Source organism: Oncorhynchus gorbuscha, linkage group LG15 (genome assembly GCF_021184085.1).
Source record: "Oncorhynchus gorbuscha isolate QuinsamMale2020 ecotype Even-year linkage group LG15, OgorEven_v1.0, whole genome shotgun sequence".
Lineage (NCBI taxonomy): Eukaryota > Metazoa > Chordata > Actinopteri > Salmoniformes > Salmonidae > Oncorhynchus > Oncorhynchus gorbuscha.
In genome coordinates, this window is record NC_060187.1 from 74,044,657 (window position 1) to 74,071,981 (window position 27,325).

Consider the following 27,325-nt stretch of genomic DNA (forward strand, 5'->3'; position numbering starts at 1 on the left):
CATGCAGGGCAGTCATGCAGACTTACCCAATGATGTAATGATACGTTAGATTACATTGACTGTAGAACTGATCATATAGTGAGCCATTTATAGTATCACCTTTCAGGATGTCTGAATAGTTCAGTTCCTGTAAACCAGGAATGTTTAGATTCCATAAAACCAGTTCCACAACTGTGTCCAGATACAAAGTGTTATGTGTTGCGGAAATGACAGGCTTTTTACTGAGGCTTTAGCCGCAAAATATAATACTGGTACAGATGTAGGATCTTAATTTGATCACCCTTTCGAAGGAAATGTACAACTTGAAAAAGGCTTCTCGAGTTTGTCATTTCCACTTTGAAATTTCAGACTTGATTTTCCCTTACAGAAAATGTATCTACTACTACAAAAATATCCATGAATTATAATCCACATAATTCATATTTCCTGTTGCTTCAGCATTGGTTTCCTTCTGTAGCAAACTGGCTCAAATTAAGATCACATATCTGTAGATGACATTTGACATACATCATCCAATTTGTTAAATTAAATCTTTATTTCAATACAATATTCAATAGACAATTTACATTTACAGAAGGAGCAGAGTTTAAATCAGTAACAATAACATTCTTACTAAGAATTTCATAATTTCTTCACAGAAAATATATATACATTCACATCTGTTGAAGTCATCTGCATAGAGACTAGACTTCAAACAATATAAAACGAGGAAATGAAAGCATAAAGACCGTCAAATAAGCTTGATAAACTACATCACAATAAACTACAGCAAATTGAGCCATGATGATCAACAGACAATACAGAGTTTTTCTCGTGTTGCTGTGTAGCTAATTCTCTACCAATAAGGTAGTTGTGGTTCTCAGCAGGTAATAGGCCCTTAACTGACAACACACAGCTGAGTATGATCTCTGTAGTGTAGTGCATCATCTTGTGATGAATATGTTATATGACTTGGTGTTGTTCACCGTTAATCACTAGTAACTTGTGAAGCTGAAATGGCAAATAAGAACTTCATTCGGGTTGTTATTGCACATTTGAGATTGAAATCCATGGATCGCTTACAAATAGACATCCATTTTCAAAAAATCTGTTACTAATATTTACAATAAAGCCAAACAAATACAACACTGATTTAACTACGCATATCTCATACGTTCAAACAGCTCAATTTCTAATCTACACAGGCTATAGAAATATCCTTTACATTTCACCTGTTTACTTGTCCCTAAATTTCATGTCCCCACCAAAAACAAAACTAAGAAACATCATGTATCATTATAGAAGGTAACAGTCACTCTGAACTGCAATCTGTGATACAAACAAAGGATAGAGAGACAATTCAAGAGCTGAATATCTGACACCAATGTTTTATTTGTTACAAACATTTGAGGTCTTAGGGAATTTCAGCTACATGTTGTCTATGTTAAAATCTCTTCAGTAACTTTGGCAATATTTGTTCAAGGGAATCATATAAAGGAGAAACTTCATGGCAAAACCAGCCAGAATGTTATTTAACATCTGTTTGAGCCTTACATTTTGATACACAGGCTTGTTGTGTATCATACGTTTGTTGCACCTGAAAACAGTCAAACTGTAAGAAAACTCTGAATACAAAAATGAACCCTTTAATGACATACAAATAATCCCCATGACAGTACAACCTGTACATTGGCTGGCAGAGTGGCGATTTTCTATGACTTTGTCATTGCAAGTCCCATAAGCCTTTTCATTTGATGCTTTCTCATTTCACAAGACCATACACCTATTGATTATTCTTTGGTCAAGCTATCGTTTCAAGGGTTTCCTCAGGTAATCTAGCTGAATTTACCTATACATCCAATTTGTGCACAAGGTTCCCCTAATAGGATGGGTTTTTGGACAGGTGAAGTGCAGTAAGTCTGAATGGATAATACTTAAAGGTCAGTGCTCCCATGTACGCGCCATTTTGTGCACTCCTGGTGAATTGTGATACGTCTGTGAAGATAAGACAGGAAAAGAAGATTATACTTCCACCTGTGTGCATCTGTGTGTGTGTGTGTGTGTGTGTGTGTGTGTGTGTGTGTGTGTGTGTGTGTGTGTGTGTGTGTGTGTGTGTGTGTGTGTGTGTGCGTGTGTGTGTGTGTGTGTGTGTGTGCGTACATGTGTATGTCTATGTACTGTACTCACTCTCATGGCTGAGGAGATCCAGGGTAGGAAGCGGGACACTCTGGTGTAGACGCCAGGCTTCTTGGCCATGGCACAGCCTGTTCCCCAGCTCACCACCCCCAGCAGGCGGTAGCGGCTGGCCTTGGACAGGGAGTCCTCAGCCACAAATGGGCCCCCGCTGTCCCCCTGAGATAAGAAAGTCAACCACTCACATACAGTACATTGTAAAATCAGTCTCACTTGGGTGAATGGATTATATAAATATGAACAATTTCTCATGTAAAAGCTAGAATCTGGATAGAGAGAAACGGTACAGACTTGCTCATATCCGACATTCGGATGTCAATAGATGACGTCAATAATTGACATGTTTGTAAGTGGAAGACAGAATACGGATGGAAGGTGACATTTTTTGTTCAAGTTTATTAATTGACTGTCAGGGCAGGGAAATTAGATGTCACTATAGCTGGTTACCTGACAGGCATCGGTACCACCCTTCTCAAAGCCAGCACAGAACATGCTGGTGGTAATCTGGTTGTCATAGTAATCAGGGGCGTTACAGACAGCGTCGTTGATGATCGGCACGTTAGCCTCCTGAAGAACGTCAGCAAGAGTACCTAAGAGAGAAAGAGAGTGAGAGATATAGAGAACGAGAGAGAGGGATAGAAAGAGAGAAAGTGAGGTCATACAGTGAGAGAGAGGAGGGAGAGAAAGAAAAGAGAGAGGGAGAGGCTGTCTTGTCCAATGATAACAATGATACACCTACTTAGTCTTTCCATAGTTCCAGATAATGGTTTAAACCCAACTCCTACAGTATCTGTCTCTGGGAAAAGATTATGTTTTAAACCCAGCTCATACAGTATCGGTCTCTGGGACCAGATTATGTTTTAAACCCAGCTCCTACAGTATCTATCTCTGTTATCCCAGCTGTATCTATCTGGGACCAGAAACCCAGATTATGTTTTAAACCCAGCTCCTATAAGAGCAAATGTATCTGTCTCTGGGACCAGATTATGTTTTAAACCCAGCTCCTACAGTATCTGTCTCTGGGACCAGATTATGTTTTAAACCCAGCTCCTACAGTATCTATCTCTGGGACCAGACTATGTTTTAAACCCAGCTCCTATAGTATCTGTCTCTGGGACCAGATTACGTTTTAAATCCAGCTCCTACAGTATCACTCTCTGGGACCAGATTATGTTTTAAACCCAGCTCCTACAGTATTAGTCTCGGGTCGGGGTCCAGATTATGTTTTAAATCCAGCTCCTATAGTATCTGTCTCTGGGACCAGATTACGTTTTAAATCCAGCTCCTACAGTATCGGTCTCTGGGACCAGATTATGTTTTAAACCCAGCTCCTACAGTATTAGTCTCGGGTCGGGGTCCAGATTATGTTTTAAATCCAGCTCCTATAGTATCTGTCTCTGGGACCAGATTATGTTTTAAATCCAGCTCCTATAGTATCTGTCTCTGGGACCAGATTACGTTTTAAACCCAGCTCCTACAGTAGCTGAATATGGGACCAGATTATGTTTTAAACCCAGCTCCTATAGTATCTGTCTCTGGGACCAGATTACGTTTTAAATCCAGCTCCTATAGTATCTGTCTCTGGGATCTGATTACGTTTTAAACCCAGCTCCTATAGTATCTGTCTCTAGGACCAGATTACGTTTTAAATCCAGCTCCTATAGTATCTGTCTCTGGGACCAGATTACGTTTTAAATCCAGCTCCTACAGTATCTGTCTCTGGGACCAGATTATGTTTTAAACCCAGCTCCTACAGTATCTATCTCTGGGACCAGACTATGTTTTAAACCCAGCTCCTATAGTATCTGTCTCTGGGACCAGATTATGTTTTAAACCCAGCTCCTACAGTATCTATCTCTGGGACCAGACTATGTTTTAAACCCAGCTCCTATAGTATCTGTCTCTAGGACCAGATTACGTTTTAAATCCAGCTCCTATAGTATCTGTCTCTGGGACCAGATTACGTTTTAAATCCAGCTCCTACAGTAGCTGAATATGGGACCATCTTATGTTTTAAACCCAACTCCTACAGTATCTGTCTATGGGACCAGATGTAAGTTTAAGGATGTAGAAGCCAACACAGTCACTCACCATAGTAACCTACATTTCCCCAGCCTGTCACTGTCCCTATCTGGCCGTCAATCAGGCGCTGCCCGTAGTGGGGTAAACACACCGGCTGGATGTAGTCTGCAGAAAACAGAAGGTTTGTTATATTTTTTTAATTTCACCTTTATTTAACCAGGTAGGCTAGTTGAGAACAAGTTCTCATTGACAACTGCGACCTGGCCAAGATAAAGCAAAGCAGTGCAGCACAAACAACAATACATGGAATAAACAAACATACGGTCAATAGGTAATAAATAGCCATAGTGGCGAAATAATTACAATATAGTAATTAAAAACGCTAATCAAATCAAAGTTTATTTGTCACGTACGCCGAATACAACAGATGTAGGTAGACCTTACAGTTAAATGCTGAATACAACAGGTGTAGGTAGACCTTACAGTTAAATGCTGAATACAACAGGTGTAGGTAGACCTTACAGTTAAATGCTGAATACAACAGGTGTGGATAGACCTTACAGTTAAATGCTGAATACAACAGGTGTAGGTAGACCTTACATTGAAATGCTGAATACAACAGGTGTAGGTAGACCTTACATTGAAATGCTGAATACAACAGGTGTAGGTAGACCTTACATTGAAATGCTGAATACAACAGGTGTAGGTAGACCTTACATTGAAATGCTGAATACAACAGGTGTAGGTAGACCTTACATTAAATGCTGAATACAACAGGTGTAGGTAGACCTTACATTGAAATGCCGAATACAACAGATGTAGGTAGACCTTACATTGAAATGCTGAATACAACAGGTGTAGGTAGACCTTACATTGAAATGCTGAATACAACAGGTGTAGGTAGACCTTACATTGAAATGCTGAATACAACAGGTGTAGGTAGACCTTACAGTTAAATGCTGAATACAACAGGTGTAGGTAGACCTTACAGTTAAATGCTGAATACAACAGGTGTAGGTAGACCTTACAGTTAAATGCTGAATACAACAGGTGTAGGTAGACCTTACAGTTAAATGCTGAATACAACAGGTGTAGGTAGACCTTACAGTTAAATGCTGAATACAACAGGTGTAGATAGACCTTACATTAAATGCTGAATACAACAGATGTAGGTAGACCTTACAGTTAAATGCTGAATACAACAGGTGTAGGTAGAACTTACAGTTAAATAATAATAATATATGCTGAATACAACAGGTGTAGGTAGACCTTACAGTTAAATGCTGAATACAACAGGTGTAGGTAGACCTTACAGGTGTAGGTAGACCTTACATTGAAATGCTGAATACAACAGGTGTAGGTAGACCTTACAGTTAAATGCTGAATACAACAGGTGTAGGTAGACCTTACATTGAAATGCTGAATACAACAGGTGTAGGTAGACCTTACAGTTAAATGCTGAATACAACAGGTGTAGGTAGACCTTACAGTTAAATGCTGAATACAACAGGTGTAGGTAGACCTTACATTGAAATGCTGAATACAACAGGTGTAGGTAGACCTTACATTGAAATGCTGAATACAACAGGTGTAGGTAGACCTTACAGTTAAATGCTGAATACAACAGGTGTAGGTAGACCTTACATTGAAATGCTGAATACAACAGGTGTAGGTAGACCTTACATTGAAATGCTGAATACAACAGGTGTAGGTAGACCTTACATTGAAATGCTGAATACAACAGGTGTAGGTAGACCTTTCATTGAAATGCTGAATACAACAGGTGTAGGTAGACCTTACATTGAAATGCTGAATACAACAGGTGTAGGTAGACCTTACATTGAAATGCTGAATACAACAGGTGTAGGTAGACCTTACATTGAAATGCTGAATACAACAGGTGTAGGTAGACCTTACATTGAAATGCTGAATACAACAGGTGTAGGTAGACCTTACATTGAAATGCTTACTTACAGGCTCTAACCAATAGTGCAAAAAGGTGTTAGGTGAACAATAGGCAAGTAAAGAAATAAAACAACAGTAAAAAGACAGGCTATATACAGTTGCGAGGCTATTAAAGTAGCGAGGCTACATACAGACACCGGTTAGTCAGACTGATTGAGGTAGTATGTACATGTAGATATGGATAAAGTGACTATGCATATATGATGAACAGAGAGTAGCAGTAGTGTAAAAGAGGGGTTGGTGGGTGGCGGGACACAATGCAGATAGCCCGGTTAGCCAATGGGCGGGAGCACTGGTTGGTCGGTCCAATTAAGGTAGTATGTACATGAAAATATAGTTAAAGTGACTATGCATATATGATAAACAGAGAGTAGCAGCAGCGTAAAAGAGGGGTTGGGGGGGTTGGGGGGGGCACATACAATGCAAATAGTCCGGGTAGCCATTTGATTACCTGTTCAGGAGTCTTATTGCTTGGGGGTAAAAACTGTTTTGTCCTAGACTTGGCACTCCGGTACCGTTTGCCATGTGGTAATAGAGAGAACAATCTATGGCTGGGGTGGCTGAGGTCTTTGACAATTTGTATGGCCTTCCTGGATGGCAGGCAGCTTAGCCCCAGTGATGTACTGGGCCATACACACTACCCTTTGTAGTGCCATGCGGTCAGAGGCCGAGCAGTTACCGTACCAGACAGTGATGCAACCAGTCAGGATGCTCTCGATGTTGCAGCTGTAGAACCTTTTGAGGATCTCAGGACCCATGCCAAATCTTTTTAGTTTCCTGAGGGGGAATAGGCTTTGTTGTGCCCTCTTCACGACCGTCTTGGTGTGTTTGGACCATTCTAGTTTGTCCAGAGTAGTGGTGCTGGACGGGCAGGCAGAGTTGTATGACATTGAAGCTCGTCTGGAGGTTAGTTAACACAGTGTCCAAAGAAGGGCCAAACGTATACAGAATGGTGTCGTCTGCGTAGAGGTGGATCAGAGAGTCACCAGCAGCAAGAGCGACATCATTGATGTATACAGAGAAAAGAGTCGGCCTGAGGATTGAACCCTGTGGCACCCCCATAGAGACTGCCAAAGGTCCGGACAACAGGCCCTCCGATTTGACACACTGAACTCTGTCTGAGAAGTAGTTGGTGAACCAGACGAGGCAGTCATTTGAGAAACCAAGGCTGTTGAGTCTGCCGATAATAATGTGGTGATTGACAGAGAGTCAAAAGCATTGGCCAGGTCGATGAATACAGCTGCACATTATTGTCTGTTATCAATGGCGGTTATGATAAGGTGAAGAGAAGGGAGCGAGAGATGAGATTGAATTATACTTAACTTCACTAGGGTAGGGGGCAGCATTCGGTATTTTGAATGAAAATCGTGCCCAAATTAAACTGCCTGCTACTTAGGCCCAGAAGCTAGGATATGCATATAATTAGTTGATTTGGATAGAAGACACTCTACAGTTTCCAAAAATGTTACAATAATGTCTGTGAGTATAACAGAACTGATATGGAAGGCGAAAACCTGAGGAAAATCCAACCAGGAAGTACTATTATTTTGAAAGGCTGTTTTTCCACGATCTCTATTGCTTCCCCTACATGTGGCCAGTCAGGCGTTTACTCTGAAAAATGAGGGAGATACAGCACTTTCAATGAGATGCCAGTGGAAATTTCCAGCCATGAGCGCACATTTCATGTTTCTGCTTTTCTATTGACGTAGCTTTTGTCCGGTTGAAATATTATTGATTATTTATGGCAAGATTTTTGGACATAAAGAGGTACATTATCGAACAAAACAAACATTTATTATCTAACATGGAGACCTGGGAGTGCCACCAGATGAAGATTATCAAAGGTAAGTAATTAATTTTAACGCTATTTCTGACCTTGGTTGGATAATGGCTGTATGGTTTTTGTGGCTAGGCGCTGACCTAACATAATCGCGTCGTGTGCTTTTGCCGTAAAGCCTTTTTGAAATCTGACACAGCGGTTGCATTAAGGAGAATTTTATCTTTAAATGTATGCTAAACACTTGTATCTTTAATCAATGCTTATGATGAGTATTTATGTAATTTGATGTGGCTCTCTGAATTTTCACCTGATGTATGTTTGAGACAATGATTACTGTACATAACGCGCCAATTTCAACTGAGGTTTTTGGACATAAAGATTAACTTTATCGAACAAAAGACACATTAACTGTGTAACATGAAGTCCTGTGAGTGCCATCTGATGAAGATCATCAAAGGTTAGTGATTCAGTTAATGGCTATTTCTAACTTTTGTGAGCCCTCTCCTTGGCTGGAAAATGGCTGTATGGTTTTCTGTGACTAGCTGCTGACCTAACATAATCGTTTGGTGTGCTTTCACCGAAATTGGATTTACAAGAGTTTACAAGAAGTTTATATTTAAAATGGTGTAAAATACTTGTATGTTTGAGGAATTTTAATTATGGGATTTCTGTTGTTTTGAATTTGGCACCCTGCAAATTCACTGGCTGTTGTCGAGGTGGGACACTTGTACCAGAGAGGTTAAATATATACTTGCACAAAAATTGAGATAGTTTACTTGCGGGCATGTGTGTTGTATTCACTGTGGATAATGTTCATCTTGGCGGCTAATGTTGCATGTTCTCAATTTACCCACCAGTGAGTTATTATATCATGAAAATAGCTGCAATTCTGAGTCCAACCACCAGATGTCAGACAAGGCCCAATATATATGTCCTTGATAAACAACAGGAAGTTCACTGCATAACAACTACATCCTAGATCAGTTTCCCAAAATCGCTGATTCAAATAATCAACTAATCATAAAGCTTTCATAATTTGAAATAGTTGTATAGTGTTAAGACAAAAGACAAAACGTGCACCCCTTGGGGTTTGGGAAACGCTGTCCTAGAGAGTTTTCTCTCTCACATTATAACAATGTTATGTTTTTCTATGTACGTCCAGCGATTCCAGGAATAATGACAGTAAAACAGAGGGCAAACTATTCTGTCCGGTTCTGATATCATTGTCTTTTGTCCAGGGGACAGCAGGCAGGCAGTAAAGAGGGCCTTTGTTTTGTAGTCTGACTGGAAACCTGAACACTGAAAAAGGGAATTATCATAGTGACTCGTCCCTCATCTCAATCTGGCTTTATCACTTCTCTCTACTCCCCTTCTCTCTCTCTCTCTCTCTCTCTCTCTCTCTCTCTCTCTCTCTCTCTCTCTCTCTCTCTCTCCCCCTTCCTCTCTCTCTCCCTATTCTACCTCTAAGCACACGGTGGCTTTGTCTGATGTGCCTTGAAAAAGAACAACAAATCATCACAGTATAATAAGAATATAACAATATGGGCCCGGATGTGTTTACCTGTGAAGTGCAGAGGCTGGGCCAGAGCCAGGACAGCGATGTCTCTGCTGTTGTCGTCTATGTTGGGGTCTACAAAGGGCAGGTAGCTGCTGTGGTACACCACAGTCTTTACCTCAAGAACTCTAACATTCTTATGGGTGAGCTTGTTGTAGATGGAGCCCAGTAGCACCCTCCATCGAGACACCTGACGGTTCCTCCTGAGGACAAACAGAATCCATGAGAAGAAGTGTGTGTAAGCGAGAGAAGAGATAGAGAGAGCAAGTGAGACAGTGTGTGTGTGTGTGTGAGTGAGAGAGAGAGAGAGAGAGAGAGAGAGAGAGAGAGAGAGAGAGAGAGAGAGAGAGAGAGAGAGAGAGAGAGAGAGAGAGAGAGAGAGAGAGAGAGAGAGAGAGACAGATGGAGAGAAAGATTCAGGGCTTACTCTGGGAAGCAGTGGGCTGCGCTGACGATCCAGCGGTCTGAGATGATGGAGCCTCCACACTGGTGCACCCCGTCATACTGCAGACTGACCTGCCACGGCCAGCTACCCTGTCTAGCATCTACACCACCTACTATACGGTCCTCTGTCAGACTACGCCTGCCACAGTCTAGACAGAGAGACAGAGAGGGGAGGGAGGGATAGGGACGAGAAAGAGATATGGATGGGGACGGAGGGAGAAGGAGAAGACAGAGAGAGATAGGGAGGGAGGAATAAAAAGAGAGGTAAGAGAGGGAGAGGTACAGGAGGAGAGAAAGAGAGATAGGGAGGAGTAAAGAGAGAGGTAATGGGGGACGCAGGAGAGAGAGAGTTAAGCCATCTTGTACAACTCTCAGGTTGTTTTTCATCACTTTGTGTAAAAACTGTATCACGGTGTCAGGACCAAACCAAAGCTCTCAGCAGAACCTACCTTGACAAAGCAGACTTAGGACCTGGCCAGTTTCACAGTCACTGAAAAACAACAACAACAACAGTCAGACACAGCAGCCTGGAACCCATCTATGAGATATGAGTGTTATAGGAATGTCTGACCAGGGATATAGAGACTCTTTGATCTTCTTTCCATAGGTCAGCTCCTTCTCTTTGACACAGAAGAACTCCTCACGGTCATTACTGCCTTCAGGGATACTGGACACAGAGTAATTCACCACGCTGGAGGGGACATAAGGCATGCATCTCTTTATTACAGAGACTTCTATCACTGACAGATCAGTTGAAAGATCCCTGGCCTAAACCAGATGAAGTTGTATAACTTTTTGGGTGACCCTACCAAATCCACATAGCAATGTAAGGTAAAACATACCCTCGTAAAACTGACCATCTTACCGATCCTCGACTTTCGGCGATGTCATTTACAAAATAGCCTCCAACACCCTACTCAACAAATTGGATGCAGTCTATCACAGTGCCATCTGTTTTGTCATCAAAGCCCCATATACTACCCACCACTGTGACCTGTACGCTCTCGTTGGCTGGCCCTCGCTTCATACTTGTCGTCAAACCAACTGGCTCCAGGTCATCTACAAGACCCTGCTAGCATGCGTTCCAGCGGGTATATCTCACTTGTCACCCCAAAGCCAATTCTTACTTTGGCCGCCTCTCCTTCCAGTTCTCTGCTGCCATTGACTGGAACGAACTACAAAAATCTCTGAAACTGGAAACACTTATCTCCCTCACTAGCTTTAAGCACCAGCTGTCAGAGCAGATCACAGATCACTGGACCTATACATAGCCCATCTATAAATAGCCAAAACAACTACCGCTTCCCCTACTGCATTCATTTATTTATTTTGCTCCTTTGCACCCCAAAGTATTTCTACTTTGCACACTCATCTCCGGTCAAATCTACCATTCCAGTGTTTTAATTGCTATATTGTATTTACTTCGCCACCATGGCCTATTTATTGCCTTTACCTCCCTTATCTCAACTCATTTGCTCACATTGTATATAGACTTATTTTTCTACTGTATTATTGACTGTATGTTTGTTTTACTCCATGTGTAACTCTGTGTTGTTATATGTGTCGAACTGCTTTGCTTTATCTTGGCCAGGTCGCAGTTGAAATGAGAACTTGTTCTCAACTTGCCTACCTGGTTAAATAAAGGTGAAATAAATAAATAAATAAAGATATCTCATTGAAAGGAAGTCTGAGAAGCGGTAGATCCATTCTATATGCACTATTGTTTATACTTCCTGTCCTTAAGTTTAGTTTTCGCCTCCTTTTATTTTCAGCTTTGTACATCAGCTGAAAATACAGTCTTTTTTAAATCCCACTTTGGGATTTAATCTAAAGTCTCATATCACAATCCATCAATCTCCTCACCTGACAAAGCCCATCTCCTCACAGCTGATGTTGGCCAGGAGCTGGTTGGCCTCTGAGGAACAGAGGTGTCTCCACCGTCGCTCGGCCGAGTCAAACACCCGGAGACGTAGGTCCGAGCTTGGATTGGAGTTCACCTGGACTGGGTTGGAGAAATGAAATACTGGATCAAACAAACCATTCTATCGATTCAGATACGATATGAGGATGGCTTTGGTGGAGTGGTTTCCCTCTCACTTACCATCATATAATCCTGTGTCTTCTTCTCTGATACAAAATGTTACTAGGATTTGAAAAACAAACAAACAAACAAAAGTCAACAACATGTAATATAAAACTGTAAAGTGCATACACACTCTGTTGATGAAACAGTAAACCTCACAGAGCCTGCAAACAAATCCACTGACTGCAATCAAACAATGTTGGTAATATCTGTACTAGAGTTCGACCGATTATGATTTTTCAACGCCGATACCGATACCGATTATTGGAGGACCAAAAATCCGATGCCGATTAATCAGCCGGTGTTTTTTTGTTGTTGTAATAATGACAATTACAGCAATTCTGAATTAACACTTATTTTAACTTAATATAAAATATAAATAAAATCCATCTAGCCTCAAATAAATCATGAAACATGTTCAATTTGGTTTAAATAATGCAAAAACAAAGTGTTGGAGAAGAAAGTAATATGTGCCATGTAAAAATGTGTGCCATGTAAAAAAGCTAACGTTTAAGTTCCTTGCTCAGAACATGAGAACATATGACAGTTGGTGGTTCTTTTTAACATGAGACTTCAATATTTCAAGGTAAGAGGTTTTAGGTTGTAGTTAATACCTCTTGAAACTAGGGGGCACTATTTTCATATTTTGAAAAATAAAATTCCCAAAGTAAACAGGCTATTTTGTCAGGACAAGATGCTAGAATATGCATATAATTGACAGCTTAGGATAGAAAACACTCTAAAGTTTCCAAAACTGTAAAAATATTGTCTGTGAGTATAACAGAACTGATACTTCCTGTTCCAAGATGGCGTAGCAGTCGGACGTGTGTTTTGTCTTGTCCCGTCTGGTGTAAATATAGTTTTCCTCGTTTTTTTTCTGTATATATTTCATACATATTTTAATCTCACTTTCCAACTATAGGCTGAATATACTCTCCTGCAACCCGCATCACCCAAAATGTGGTACGGATCTGCTTTTTCTATACTTTAGAACCGGAACCCCCATCAGAAGCTAGCCAGCTAACTAGCTACTAGCTAGTACTCAGTTAGCCACTGCTAGCGGTCTTCAAAGCTAACTAGGACACCAGCGCAACATCAACCCAGAGCATATCAGACTGCTTTTTCTCTAACACATCTCCGGATTCCTACCGCAAGCTCTGAACCTTTACACCAGATCATCGCAACAAGCTAGCTGCAATCCGTGTGGCTTCTCCTGGCTAACGTCTCTGCCCCAAAGCAAGCACCAGTTAGCCTTGAGCTAGCCCATCTCCCGACTAGCCGAAGAGGTCCAACATTACCTCTCTTGCCAATTGGCCTGGACCCTTTACTGCCGACACGGAGCCCCGCCGATCCATCACGACTGGTCCGCCGACATAATCGTCCGAGGTGGTTTCAACAGGCTTTTCCGTTGCGACATCGCCAAAGATCCATCTGCTGGCCAAGGCCCGCAAGCTTTCTGAAACGCTGTGTCTCCAGCTCACCTAGCGTACTAGAGCACCTGTAGCATACTCCTGGGCTACAATTACCCGGGCCCACGACCGGTCTGTCGATGTCACCGCATGAAGAGGAATAAACAGACTCACACCATCGCGACATCCCCCAAAGGTTAACTCTCTAGCCCTCGCTATCTCCCTGCTTGCTAATTCGGCCTGCTAACGGCTAGCTTGTCTAGCCCGGGCCTACGAACTGTTAGCTTGATAGCACATGCCTGCTAACCGTCTGAAACACCGCGTCCCAAACACTCTCTGAACCCATTTACTTTCTATCTCTTTTTGATTTTGATTTTGTTTATTTTGATAGCCTTTAGCCGCACCCTCATACTACTCCTTCTCTGTTCCGCGGGTGATGTCGAGGTAAACCCAGGCCCTGCATGTCCCCAGGTACCCTCATTTGTTGACTTCTGTGATCGAAAAAGCCTTGGTTTTATGCATGTCAACATCAGAAGCCTCCTCCCTAAGTTTGTTTTACTCACTGCTTTAGCACACTCTGCTAACCCTGATGTCCTTGCCGTGTCTGAATCCTGGCTCAGGAAGGCCACCAAAAATTCAGAGATTTCCATTCCCAACTATAACATCTTCCGTCAAGATAGAACTGCCAAAGGGGGCGGAGTCGCAGTCTACTGCAGAGATAGCCTGCAAAGTAATGTCATACTTTCCAGGTCCATACCCAAACAGTTTGAACTACTAATTTTGAAAATTACTCTCTCCAGAAATAAGTCTCTCACTGTTGCCGCCTGCTACCGACCACCCTCAGCTCCCAGCTGTGCCCTGGACACCATTTGTGAATTGATCGCCCCCCATCTAGCTTCAGAGTTTGTTCTGTTAGGTGACCTAAACTGGGATATGCTTAACACCCCGGCAGTCCTACAATCTAAGCTAGATGCCCTCAATCTCACTCAAATCATCAAGGAACCCACCAGGTACAACCCTAACTCTGTAAACAAGGGCACCCTCATAGACGTCATCCTGATCAACTGGCCCTCCAAATACACCTCCGCTGTCTTCAACCAGGATCTCAGCGACCACTGCCTCATTGCCTGTATCCGCCACGCAGCCGCAGTCAAACGACCACCCCTCATCACTGTCAACCTTTCTAATCGACCTGGCCCGGGTATCCTTTAAGGACATTGACCTCATCCCGTCAGTTGAGGATGCCTGGTCATTCTTTAAAAGTAACTTCCTCACCATTTTAGATAAGCATGCTCCGTTCAAAAAATGCAGAACCAAGAACAGATACAGCCCTTGGTTCACTCCAGACCTGACTGCCCTCGACCAGCACAAAAACATCCTGTGGCAGACTGCAATAGCATCGAATAGCCCCCGTGATATGCAACTGTTCAGGGAAGTCAGGAACCAATACACGCAGTCAGTCAGGAAAGCTAAGGCCAGCTTCTTCAGGCAGAAGTTTGCATCCTGTAGCTCCAACTCCAAAAAGTTCTGGGACACTGTGAAGTCCATGGAGAACAAGAGCACCTCCTCCCAGCTGCCCACTGCACTGAGGCTAGGTAACACGGTCTCCACCGATAAATCCATAATTATCGAAAACTTCAATAAGCACTTCTCAACGGCTGGCCATGCCTTCCGCCTGGCTACTCCAACCTCGGCCAACAGCTCTGCCCCCCCCGCAGCTCCTCGCCCAAGCCATTCCAGGTTCTCCTTTACCCAAATCCAGATAGCAGATGTTCTGAAAGAGCTGCAAAACCTGGACCCGTACAAATCAGCTGGGCTTGACAATCTGGACCCTCTATTTCTGAAACTATCTGCCGCCATTGTTGCAACCCCTATTTACCAGCCTGTTCAACCTCTCTTTCATATCATCTGAGATCCCCAAGGATTGGAAAGCTGCCGCAGTCATCCCCCTCTTCAAAGGGGGAGACACCCTGGACCCAAACTGTTATAGACCTATATCCATCCTGCCCTGCCTATCTAAGGTCTTCGAAAGCCAAGTCAACAAACAGGTCACTGACCATCTCGAATCCCACCGTACCTTCTCCGCTGTGCAATCTGGTTTCCGAGCCGGTCACGGGTGCACCTCAGCTACACTCAAGGTACTAAACGATATCATAACCGCAGTACTGTGCAGCCGTCTTCATCGACCTCGCCAAGGCTTTCGACTCTGTCAATCACCATATTCTTATCGGCAGACTCAATAGCCTCGGTTTTTCGGATGACTGCCTTGCCTGGTTCATCAATCAAACGGAGACACCTGGAACCCCACCTCTTTAAGGAATACCTAGGATAGGATAAGTAATCCCTCTCACCCCCCCCCCTTTAAGATTTAGATGCACTATTGTAAGTGACTGTTCCACTGGATGTCATAAGGTGAATGCACCAATTTGTAAGTCGCTCTGGATAAGAGCGTCTGCTAAATGACTTAAATGTAAATGTAAATTACTTTGCAGACAGAGTTCAGTGCGTCAAATCGGAGGGCATGCTGTCCGGTCCTCTGGCAGTCTCTATGGGGGTGCCACAGGGTTCAATTCTCGGGCCGACTCTTTTCTCTGTATATATCAATGATGTTGCTCTTGCTGCGGGCGATTCCCTGATCCACCTCTACGCAGACGACACCATTCTATATACTTTTGGCCCGTCATTGGACACTGTGCTATCTAACCTCCAAACGAGCTTCAATGCCATACAGCACTCCTTCCGTGGCCTCCAACTGCTCTTAAACGCGAGTAAAACCAAATGCATGCTTTTCAACCGATCGCTGCCTGCACCCGCATGCCCGACTAGCATCACCACCCTGGATGGTTCCGACCTTGAATATGTGGACATCTATAAGTACCTAGGTGTCTGGCTAGACTGCAAACTCTCCTTCCAGACTCACATCAAACATCTCCAATCGAAAATCAAATCAAGAGTCGGCTTTCTATTCCGCAACAAAGCCTCCTTCACTCACGCCGCCAAGCTTACCCTAGTAAAACTGACTATCCTACCGATCCTCGACTTCGGCGATGTCATCTACAAAATGGCTTCCAACACTCTACTCAGCAAACTGGATGCAGTCTATCACAGTGCCATCCGTTTTGTCACTAAAGCACCTTATACCACCCACCACTGCGACTTGTATGCTCTAGTCGGCTGGCCCTCACTACATATTCGTCGCCAGACCCACTGGCTCCAGGTCATCTACAAGTCCATGCTAGGTAAAGCTCCGCCTTATCTCAGTTCACTGGTCGCGATGGCAACACCCATCCGTAGCATGCGCTCCAGCAGGTGTATCTCACTGATCATCCCTAAAGCCAACACCTCATTTGGCCGCCTTTCGTTCCAGTACTCTGCTGCCTGTGACTGGAACGAACTGCAAAAATCGCTGAAGTTGGAGACTTTTATCTCCCTCACCAACTTCAAACATCAGCTATCCGAGCAGCTAACCGATCGCTGCAGCTGTACATAGTCTATTGGTAAATAGCCCACCCATTTTCACCTACCTCATCCCCATACTGTTTTTATACTGTTTTTTATTTATTTACATTTCTGCTCTTTTGCACACCAATATCTCTACCTGTACATGACCATCTGATCATTTATCACTCCAGTGTTAATCTGCAAAATTGTATTATTCGCCTACCTCCTCATGGCTTTTGCACACATTGTATATAGACTGCCCATTTTTTTCTACTGTGTTATTGACTTGTTAATTGTTTGCTTCATGTGTAACTCTGTGTTGTCTGTTCACACTGCTATGCTTTATTTTGGCCAGGTTGCAGTTGCAAATGAGAACTTGTTCTCAACTAGCCTACCTGGTTAAATAAAGGTGAAATAAAAAATATATATAAAAATTGCAGGCGAAAGCCTGAGAAAAATCCAATCAGGAAGGGACTCTTATTTAGAAAGCTCTTTGTTCCTATGCTTCCCTATTGAGCAGTGAATGGGATATCAACCAGATTCCTTTTTCTATGATTTCCCTAATGTGTCTAGTGTCACAATACATAGTTTCAGGCTTTTATTTTGAAAAATGAGCCTGAACGACAACATTGCGGCAGTGGTCAGCTGGAGGCTCTCAGAGTGATTTGTGCGTAATAGACAAATGCGACCATTGTTTCTCTCTTTCCTACTAAGAAGCTACCTCCCGGTTGATATATTATCGAATATATATTTGAAAAACACCTTGAGGATTGATTATAAAAAACGTTTGCCATGTTTCTGTCGATATTATGGATCTATATTGGAATATTTTCCAGCGTTGTCGAGAACGCAGTTTCCGGTGGATTTCTCAACCAAACGTGAAGTACAAACGGAGGTATTTCGGCTATAAAAATAATCTTTATGGAACAAAATGAACATTTGCTGTCTAACTGGGAGTCTCATGAGTGAAAACATCCAAAGCTCATCAAAGGTAAACTATTTAATTTGATTGCTTTTCTGATTTTTCGTGACCAAGCTGCTAGCAAGGCATAATGCTATGCTAGGCCATCGATAAACTTACAAAAAAGCTTGTCTTGCTTTGGCTGTAAAGCATAATTTCAAAATCTGAGATTACAGGGTGATTAACAAAAGGCTAAGCTATGTTTCAATATATTTCACTTGTGATTTCATGAATATGAATATTTTCTAGTAATATTTTTTGTCCTTTGCATTATGCTAATTAGTGTCAGTTGATGACAATTCTCCCGGATCCGGGAGAGGGAGTTCCAAGAATTAATATAGTATTTATAGGACTATTTCTCTCAATACCATTTGTATTTCATATACCTTTGACTATTGGATTTTCTTATAGGCACTATAGTATTGCCAGTGTAACAGTATAGCTTCCGTCCCCATCCTCGCCCCTACCTGGGCTCAAACCAGGAACACATCGACAACAGCCACACTCGAAGCATCGTTACCCATCGCTCCACAAAAGCCGCGGCCCTTGCAGCGCAAGGGGAATAACTACTCCAAATCTAAAAGCGAGTGACGTTTGAAACAGTATTAGCGCACACCCAGCTAACTAGCTAGCCATTTCACATTGGTTACACCAGCCATTAGGCTGATAGGCTTGAAGTCATAAACAGTGCTGTGCTTGCGAAGAGCTGCTGGCAAAACACACGAAAGTGCTGTTTGAATGAATGATTACGGGCCTGCTGCTGCTCAGTCAGACTGCTCTATCAAATCAGACATAATAACACACAGAAATAGAGCCTTTGGTCATTAATATGATCGAATCCGGAAACTATCATTTCGAAGACAAAACATTTATTATTTCAGTGAAATACGGAACCGTTCGAATTTTTTTATATAACGGGTGGCATCCCTAAATCTAAATATTCTTGTTACATTGCACAACCTTCAATGTATGTCATAATTACGTAAAATTCTGGCAAATTAGTTCGCAATGAGCCAGGCAGCCCAAACAGTTGCATATACCCTGACTCTGCATGCAATGAACGCAAGAGAAATGACACAATTTCACCTGGTTAATATTGCCTGCTAAACTGGATTAGTAGTTATAACTAGTGATTATGATTGATTGTTTTTTATAAGATACGTTTAATGCTAGCTAGCAATTTACCTTGGCTTCTACTGCGTTCGCGTAACAGGCAGGCTACTCGTTGAGTGCAATGGTTAGAGCGTTGGACTAGTTAACTGTGCGGTTGCAAAATTGGAACCCCTGTGCTGACAAGGTGAAAATCTGTCGTTCTGCCCCTGAACAAGGCAGTTAACCCACAGTTCCTAGGCAGTCATTGAACATAAGAATGTGTTCTTAACTGACTTGCCCAGTTAAATAAAAGTAATAAAAAAATAAAAATATTATAAATATATATTTATTTTTATATAATTGGAAATCGGCGCCCAAAAATACTGATTTCCGATTGCTATGAAAACTTGAAATCGGCCCCAATTAATCGGCCATTCCGATTAATCGGTCGACCTCTAATCTGTACCAAAGATGGGAGGATGAATTAAGATAGTTCAGTCAGGCCGTTTACCATTGAAATAATTGGTCAGTTCCTGTCTACTTAAGGGGGTGGCTCTCCCATAGACACCAATGTGGTAGAAACCGGTTCTGGTGTACTTAGTTAATTGACTTCCATTCAAACAGAAAACAATGAGGGAGTGGGACGTCTCGCTTCCTCTTTCGTCTCTGTCTGTACTATGAAAAAACTAAAACTACATTGCCCACAAAAGCACTACTCATTGCCAAAAGGTACACATTACTACTATGTGAGAGCAGATGCAGAGGTCTCTCACCTACAGCCCAGACAGCAGCTCCAATTCCCCCAAGTAGCACCACGGTCAGACACACGCCCGCCACGCGACATGGGGTCAGGAAGGTCACCCCCGCGCCTCCTGTAAAAGACAATACACACAACAAAAACAACACACACAACAAAAACATACCATTACGTTCAACGTCACACTGAAAGTAGTCTGGCCCAGGAGTGTGAAGGTGAACGGCAAGGCACTGGAATGACAAACCACCCCTGCTGTCTCTGCCTTGCGGGCTCCCCTCTCTTCACTGGGATTCTCTACCTCTGACTCTATTAAGTCATTGGCTTACACGCACTCTCCCATTCTGTCCCTAGGAGGGGTGCATCACGTTGTGCCAGGCTTTTTTCGGTGGTCTGTCTGTCCTATCTGGTGTAATTATCCTGTCTTATCTAGTGCCCTGTGTGATCTTAAGTAGGCTTCCACTAATTCTTCAATCTCTCTCTCTCCCCATCCGGAGGACCTGAGCCCCATGCCTCAGGACTACCGACTGATGACTCCTGGCATTCCCTGTCCCCAGTCCACCTGGTTGTGCTGCTGATCCAGTTTCTGCTGTTCTGCCTGCGGTTATAGACCCCTGATCTGTTCACCGGTCGTGCTACCTTGTCCCAGACCTGCTGTTTCGACCCTCGCTCTCCCTCTCTCTCTCTCTCTCTCTCTCTCCCCCCTTCTTGCTCTCTCTCCCCTCTCTACCACACCTGCTGTCTCGACAATGCTCGGCTATGAAAAGACAACTGACCATGCTGGTCATCTATGAACGTTTGAACATCTTGAAGAACGATCTGGCCTTAATGGCCATGTACTCTTATAATCTCCACTAGGCACAGCAAGAAGAGGACAGGCCACCCCTCACAGCCTAGTTCCTTTCTAGGTTTCTTCCTAGGTTCCTTCCTTTCTAGGGAGTTTTTCCTAGCCACCATGCTTTTACATCTGCATTGCTTGCTCTCTGGGGTTTTAGACTCGGTTTCTGTATAAGCAATTTGTGATTGCTGATGCAAAAAGGGCTTTATAAATAAATGTGATTGATTGATTGACATTTACTCCTGATGTGCTGACCTGTTGCACCCTCTATAACCACTGTGATTATTATTTGACCCTGCTGGTCATCTATGAACATTTGAACATCTTGAAGAAGTGAAAGTGTTTTAATCAGATAGGTAAAAAGGAAGAGAGAGTGTCATAATAACACACTGGCAAATTGGCACATTGAAAAAGTACAAATGAATGGGATCAATAGTCCAAAGTCTGCTCCATTTCCATAGAGCTAAAACAAACTGCAAGCTTGATTTCAGTGCCATCTCAAGCCCCAACAAATTGTCACTGTGTCCCTAGCTAGAACACAAGGATGGGCAGAATGAGAGGTCATTTCATTACATTAAATTGCTGATGATGATGAAAGGTTCATGAACTGACCAGTCACTAACTGTTAAAGTTTGGTTGAACCAAAACAAAGCCACACTTGATTATTCAAGCACTGTTTCCAACTTAAGTCACACTTATGCGCTGCACACACACACAAACACACTTGTTTTACTGTCCTTGTGAGGACTTCTGGTCCCCACAAGGATAGTAAAACCAAACCACACACACACACACACACACACACACACACACACACACACACACACACACACACACACACACACACACACACACACACACACACACACACACACACACACACACACACACACACACACACACACACACACACACACACACACACACACACACACACACACACACACACACAGGTAGCATGCGTAAATCTGCTGTGTTTGCAGACAGGTATCTGAGGCGCAGAGAGTGAAGTTCTGGAGTGGTCATTAACCTTGCAGGCTGGCTAGCCAGCTTCAGCCTGTGTAGAGACATGCCACATACAAGACCAAACCAGCAGAGCAGACCAGCAGAGACACTGACTGACTGCAAGGCATAATAAGCTCCTGACTCAGTGCAAAGAAACACACTGTCTGTCTGTGTGTGGATCCAACTCAGGTCTAACACACGTTATAAGAATGCTCTGTAGGTAATACACAGGTCTATAAGTCTGTTATTACTGTGTAGGTATTCACAAGTCTTTATGTATGCTGTAGGACCAAGACATTTTACTGATCTGGTCATGTGGCCCTTGCTATGTGGGCAATACACCAGTCTGACAGACACTTAGGAACAATCTCTTAATCTCCTATTGGGCATCAATACATGCCCAATAGTGAGTACATCATTCAACCATTCGACACCAACAACACAAACACTATATTGCACTATATTTCACATTTGAGTCATTTAGCAGACGCTCTTATCCAGAGCGACTTACAGGAGCAATTAGGGTTAAATGCCTTGCTCAAAGGCACAGACAGATGTTTTACTTAGTCGGCTCGGGGATTCGAACTAGCGACCTTTTGGTTACCAATGCTCTTAACCGCTGGGCTACCTGCCACCCACTACCTGGATCACCCTAGCTGCCTGTACAAGCAGAGTCTTGCCGGATGAGCATGTCTCTTATCAACAACATAACACTGTTTCCCATTGTGCCTTATGCAGGGAAACAAGCATCAACCTGATACTCTGCCAATCAAAAGAGAGGAAAATCAACATTGCACACAAAGGAGGGAGACTGGAATTCAGTGAGAAAACACTGGGGGTCCTGTAAGGCCATGGGGTCTGCCGTCTGTACTCCCTACCTCAGGATATGGGCACAGTTTACAGGCAGCTGATGGCTTTTCAGAGAGTGATTGGGAAATCCTCCACTTTTTTCTCCCTTACTCACCACTGTCAATCAGTGTGGACCATGCATCAACAATAAGATACATTGGTTTCTACTGAGAGGGCATTAAAAAAATAACATCAAGTACTGTTGCTCTTTAACACAGTGAAAATTAAGATGTACAAATGTATTTGAAGGATTTTGTATACTGTACGGTTTTTAAAACACACAATTGACCTGCATAACATACAGTGAAGCTCTGTAGTGTGATGACTGTACATTATATAATAAAATTGACTTTTTCCAAACAATAACAGATGTTTTGGTGCAGTCACCTATGGCAACACCAGAGAACCCTGACTGAGCACATGTTATAGGCTGCTGATTAAAGGGCTTTTCCAGATATCAGTCTGGAGCCCTGATACACTGGCTCCTGGGTGTGCTGGCTTTTGTTCCAACCCAGCACTAACACGCATGAAGACCATGATTAGTTGATTGTTTGAAACAGGTATGGTCTAGAGAGCAGAACCATTCATACCCAGTCGCATTGCAGAACCCTGCACGACAGATTTAAATTAAAACATTCCTTCTCAGTACAAAAGCGATTCTCAACCTTGTTGACTTTCAGGAGAAGTTCTACTTCGAACAAAAATGTTCTACAACCACAAAACCCATCCCTAACCCATCCACCTATGTCCTGTGAGGCCGTATCAGTAGATTAATGTGTTATTGTTCCTGCCCAGGACTCTGTGTAATGACAGGGGTGAGGAAGGGACCACAGATCCTATTGACATAACCAGATCTTGTCTAAGGGCTGACTTTATCTCAGGCCAGTCTCCCTTCCAGTATTCCAGCTGCTGGTTCCAAGAAAGCCCCACATTTCCTAAACCCACTCCAGTGGATCCTGGAGTCATAGGCCTGGAGCTGGAGAACAAGCCCTGCTATTGTTTTAGCCTCTACCTGAGTACAACCGGTGTGTGGGAAATGCACATCTCCTTTGCTGAAGAGAGATACATACTTCTATAAGGTGAAAGGCCTAGTTACCTTGTGTCTCTCTCTCAGGAAGATTGTATTCTGCCTAATTTCACAATAGAAATATAGTTTCATAAAGCTACATCTGTTTCAGAACTGTGACTAAAATGTCTCACACAACAATCAATGAGTCATGGAATGCCACAGATCAGTAGTTCCAGTAACTAATCCACAGATAGACCACAGTGTTGTACACCTCAGCCCACACCTCAACCCAGATCAAAACGAAACCAGACAACACAACAATCGCCAGTCATCGCCAGATCATGATTAGGATCACCTACTACTAGTGATAACTAGATAACAAAGAAATACTGAGTAAAGATCACTTGTGAATATTTCTCTTTCCCGGACTAGCTGTCTTGGTTTTCTGATTAATATTTTACTACTAGTGATAACTAGATAACAAAGAAATACTGAGTAAAGATCATGATTAGGATCACCTACTACTAGTGATAACTAGATAACAAAGAAATACTGAGTAAAGATCATGATTAGGATCACCTACTACTAGTGATAACTAGATAACAAAAGAAATACTGAGTAAAGATCATGATTAGGATCACCTACTACTAGTGATAACTAGATAACAAAAGAAATACTGAGTAAAGATCATGATTAGGATCACCTACTACTAGTGATAACTAGATAACAAAGAAATACTGAGTAAAGATCACATGCTTGTGAATATTTCCTGAAATCTTTCCCGGACTAGCTGTCTTGGTTTTCTGATTACTTGATATTTTACTACTAGTGATAACTAGATAACAAAGAAATACTGAGTAAAGATCATGATTAGGATCACCTACTACTAGTGATAACTAGATAACAAAGAAATACTGAGTAAAGATCATGATTAGGATCACCTACTACTAGTGATAACTAGATAACAAAAGAAATACTGAGTAAAGATGATGATTAGGATCACCTACTACTAGTACTACTATCACCTAAGAGTGTGTGTACTTTAATAAAAGCTAAATTATTTGCAAGATCTTCGTCAAAAACAGACTACAAAGAAAAAAAAAACATTTTTAAAAGGTTCCTAATCTAGATCACAAACTCGACACCACAAAAGGTAGTTTACCCCATCAAACATCAAGCAGTGGCCAGTTCTATTAATCTTTAACACTGAGTTCTTCTGATGTCAAATAAAGAGGGAAAAAATGTGGCAAGCACAATGTCTGGATGTGTGCGGAACACTCACCATTCTTTTTCTCAGTCATGTTTTCTGGCTCAAAAGTAGAAAATGTAAAGAGGTAGCTGAGTGGCCCTGCTTCACAGCTCCTGTGATGGTCAACTTGCCACCCAGGCTTATCCCCAGCCTGGATAAATAGATGGCACGGAACATGAACGTTAATACACCTTTTGACTGGAGAGAGGTGGGTTAAACAAGTTAAATAAACCAAAGGGCAAAGTGAGTTGTTTTTAGCAGATTTGACTAATAGTCCAGGCTGAAGGGGAAATTGTTCTTTTTCTATGGAATAAATGTGTAATAAACATATCTCTACTGATGCGTGGTAGCTATATTGTAATTTACCACAGAATTCGGATATTCTGTTTCTCCCCAGTATGCATACTAGCTAGCTACCAACAGGCCTACCATCCAGCATAGAATGAATAGGCCTACATACCTTTCATATCCAGAAACTCATAACAATCACCATTAGACGTGAACACTGGACAGAATGTAACTGTTACTTTTCCATAGCTATGTTCATGATCAAAAACAACTCAATGTGCTTTAAAATAACAGAGCAGTAGGTTACTCAAAATCCACACCATTCTCAGAGCACTCACCTCTCTTTTGCAAACAGGTGTACGACTGCTTGTCAAGTCAAGCGTGAGAAAAAATGAAGTTACAATCTCGGCGATTACTCTCGAGGCTCGCTGTTCCCTCCGGGGTAGCAGTATGAATAGGCTGTAAACTCCACCATAGATATTCCCAATAGTTCGACAAGTGGTTGTATGGTTACAAAGAGTACGAAAAGAAAACGTTCCCCACTTTCTCCCCTTCTGCGAAAGAAAACAGTTTTCCGTTCAAAACTGAAAATAAAATATAATTTCCTATAGATAAAACGTGTAGCTATCAACGTATTTACACGGTTGTTTTTTTCTGTAAAAACATGACTGCTCAGCAGTTCAACTTGTTCAACTCCCGGATCTGCGCTCATAGCCTTTTAGAAACGGTCAAGGTAGTGTACAGGTGACGTCATGAGATATCGGTCAAATGGCACCTGCAGAGCAGAGCACAGGCTTAACAACCCCTTCAATTGATTTACATTTATGTGTTAAGTTCAGGTAATGTTCCAGGTGCAATAGACCAAAGTGCATTGAAGTAGAGGCATGCGTATACTGCACCGCTGTAACTCTACGTTGTGTGTGGTTGATTGAGACTATAAACGTGGACTTTGGAGATCAGGTCGTTTTAATCAAGCAGAACTGACTCTGCATCCTGCATCTGCATCCAAAAGAAAATAAAACATTTGTAGAGCACATATGTTCTGAGAATCGTCGCCTCTTTCTCTCTCAGTGCATCAAAATGATTTTCGAATACAAAAATTAATACACTCTCTCCTTATTATACATAACATATTTTACATAGATAAAACCACATACCTGCATCCAAAAGGAAATAAAAGATGTGTAGAGCACAAATGTTCTGAGAATCGTCGCCTCTTTCTACAACAGGTGCACAATAGGAGGGACTGGGATCATTCGAGGAGCTCGCCATCGTTCACACATACAATAGCCTGCTACTACCTTAAGCTAGCTATTAACCACATGTTGAATTCAGAATATTGACATCATCCTAAAAAGTACAATTACAAGTGCATCTTAACAATACCATCCACTTATGAGTAACCTCTAAATATACATCATTATTCATGAACAAAACACTGTGTGTATGACTTTGTACTTAAAAGAATCAAACTTTTCTGAAGTCAGAAAAAGCGTGCCTCTCTCAGTGCATCAAAATGATTTGAGCACGCCGGGCAAAACGTAAGTACACACTCCCCTTCTCCCAGGATGCAGGCATGCAAAACCAATCAACACAACATATTGATATATGAACCTGGTGAAATTCACATAGTACTTTAACAACTGTTACACAAACAGGGGTTGGGATATGATTAGTACTAGACAGGTCTGTAGGCAGAACGGTCAGAGGTAAAGGCATAGATCTGCATATAATGGATGCTCATTGTAAACAAGGTCTCAATAGACAGAACCACAAACAGGCTCTGGCTTGTTTAGTGACAGTGACATTATAAGCCAGCAACAGTGCCTTGGCTTTTTGTTGCAGGCTTATAATGTTGTGGGGGAGCGTCAGAGATGGCTTTGGGAGTGTTCTAGACTGGCTGGATGAGGCTGCTCTCACTTATCCTGCAAGGTAAGACTGACATCATATTCATCATTATTATACGGAGCACACTTTTAGTATGGTATGTGAATAGACATACAAAGTATTGTATCCCAGGCTGCTGTGTGTGTTCCCTCCGCTCTACTGTGTGCCGTGGCCGTCTTGTCTGTGGTTCTCCTCTGCTCCTATGGCTACCCTCAGCCCTACAGGGTGCTGTCTGAGATGTGGTGCCGGGACCAGAGCCGCTGCATCACCCCCAGATACGTGTACCATAGCCAAGGCATCTTCCCTGAGCCAACCTCCCAGGGCAGAGTGGAGTAGCAGGAACTGCTCCTTGACGATCTCTGATCTGAGGAGGTCTGATAGTGGGACATATGTCTTCTATTTTATCACCAACCACCCAGTGGAGGAGTCTCAGTGGAGGAGTCTGGTGGAGGAGTCTGGACAGCCTGGAGTAACCCTGCTAGTGGCAGGTAAGAACACAGCGCTTATTATATGTTTTTTTGA

General features: G+C 42.5%; 1 protein-coding gene across 1 annotated transcript; it reads right to left on the reverse strand.

Moving 5' to 3' along the window:
- Positions 1-516: 516 nt before the first annotated feature.
- On the reverse strand, positions 517-25,766 carry LOC123997990 (serine protease hepsin-like). Its single transcript, XM_046302767.1, has 13 exons — positions 25,255-25,766; positions 24,662-24,779; positions 19,698-19,796; positions 12,040-12,081; positions 11,802-11,940; positions 10,510-10,629; positions 10,388-10,428; positions 9,922-10,087; positions 9,501-9,697; positions 4,264-4,359; positions 2,620-2,762; positions 2,167-2,331; positions 517-1,974 (listed from the first exon to the last, which is right to left on the reverse strand). Exons 2-13 carry the CDS (start codon positions 24,678-24,680, stop codon positions 1,921-1,923), a joined length of 1,281 nt encoding a protein of 426 aa, XP_046158723.1. The 5' UTR covers positions 24,681-24,779; positions 25,255-25,766; the 3' UTR covers positions 517-1,920.
- Positions 25,767-27,325: the final 1,559 nt, after the last annotated feature.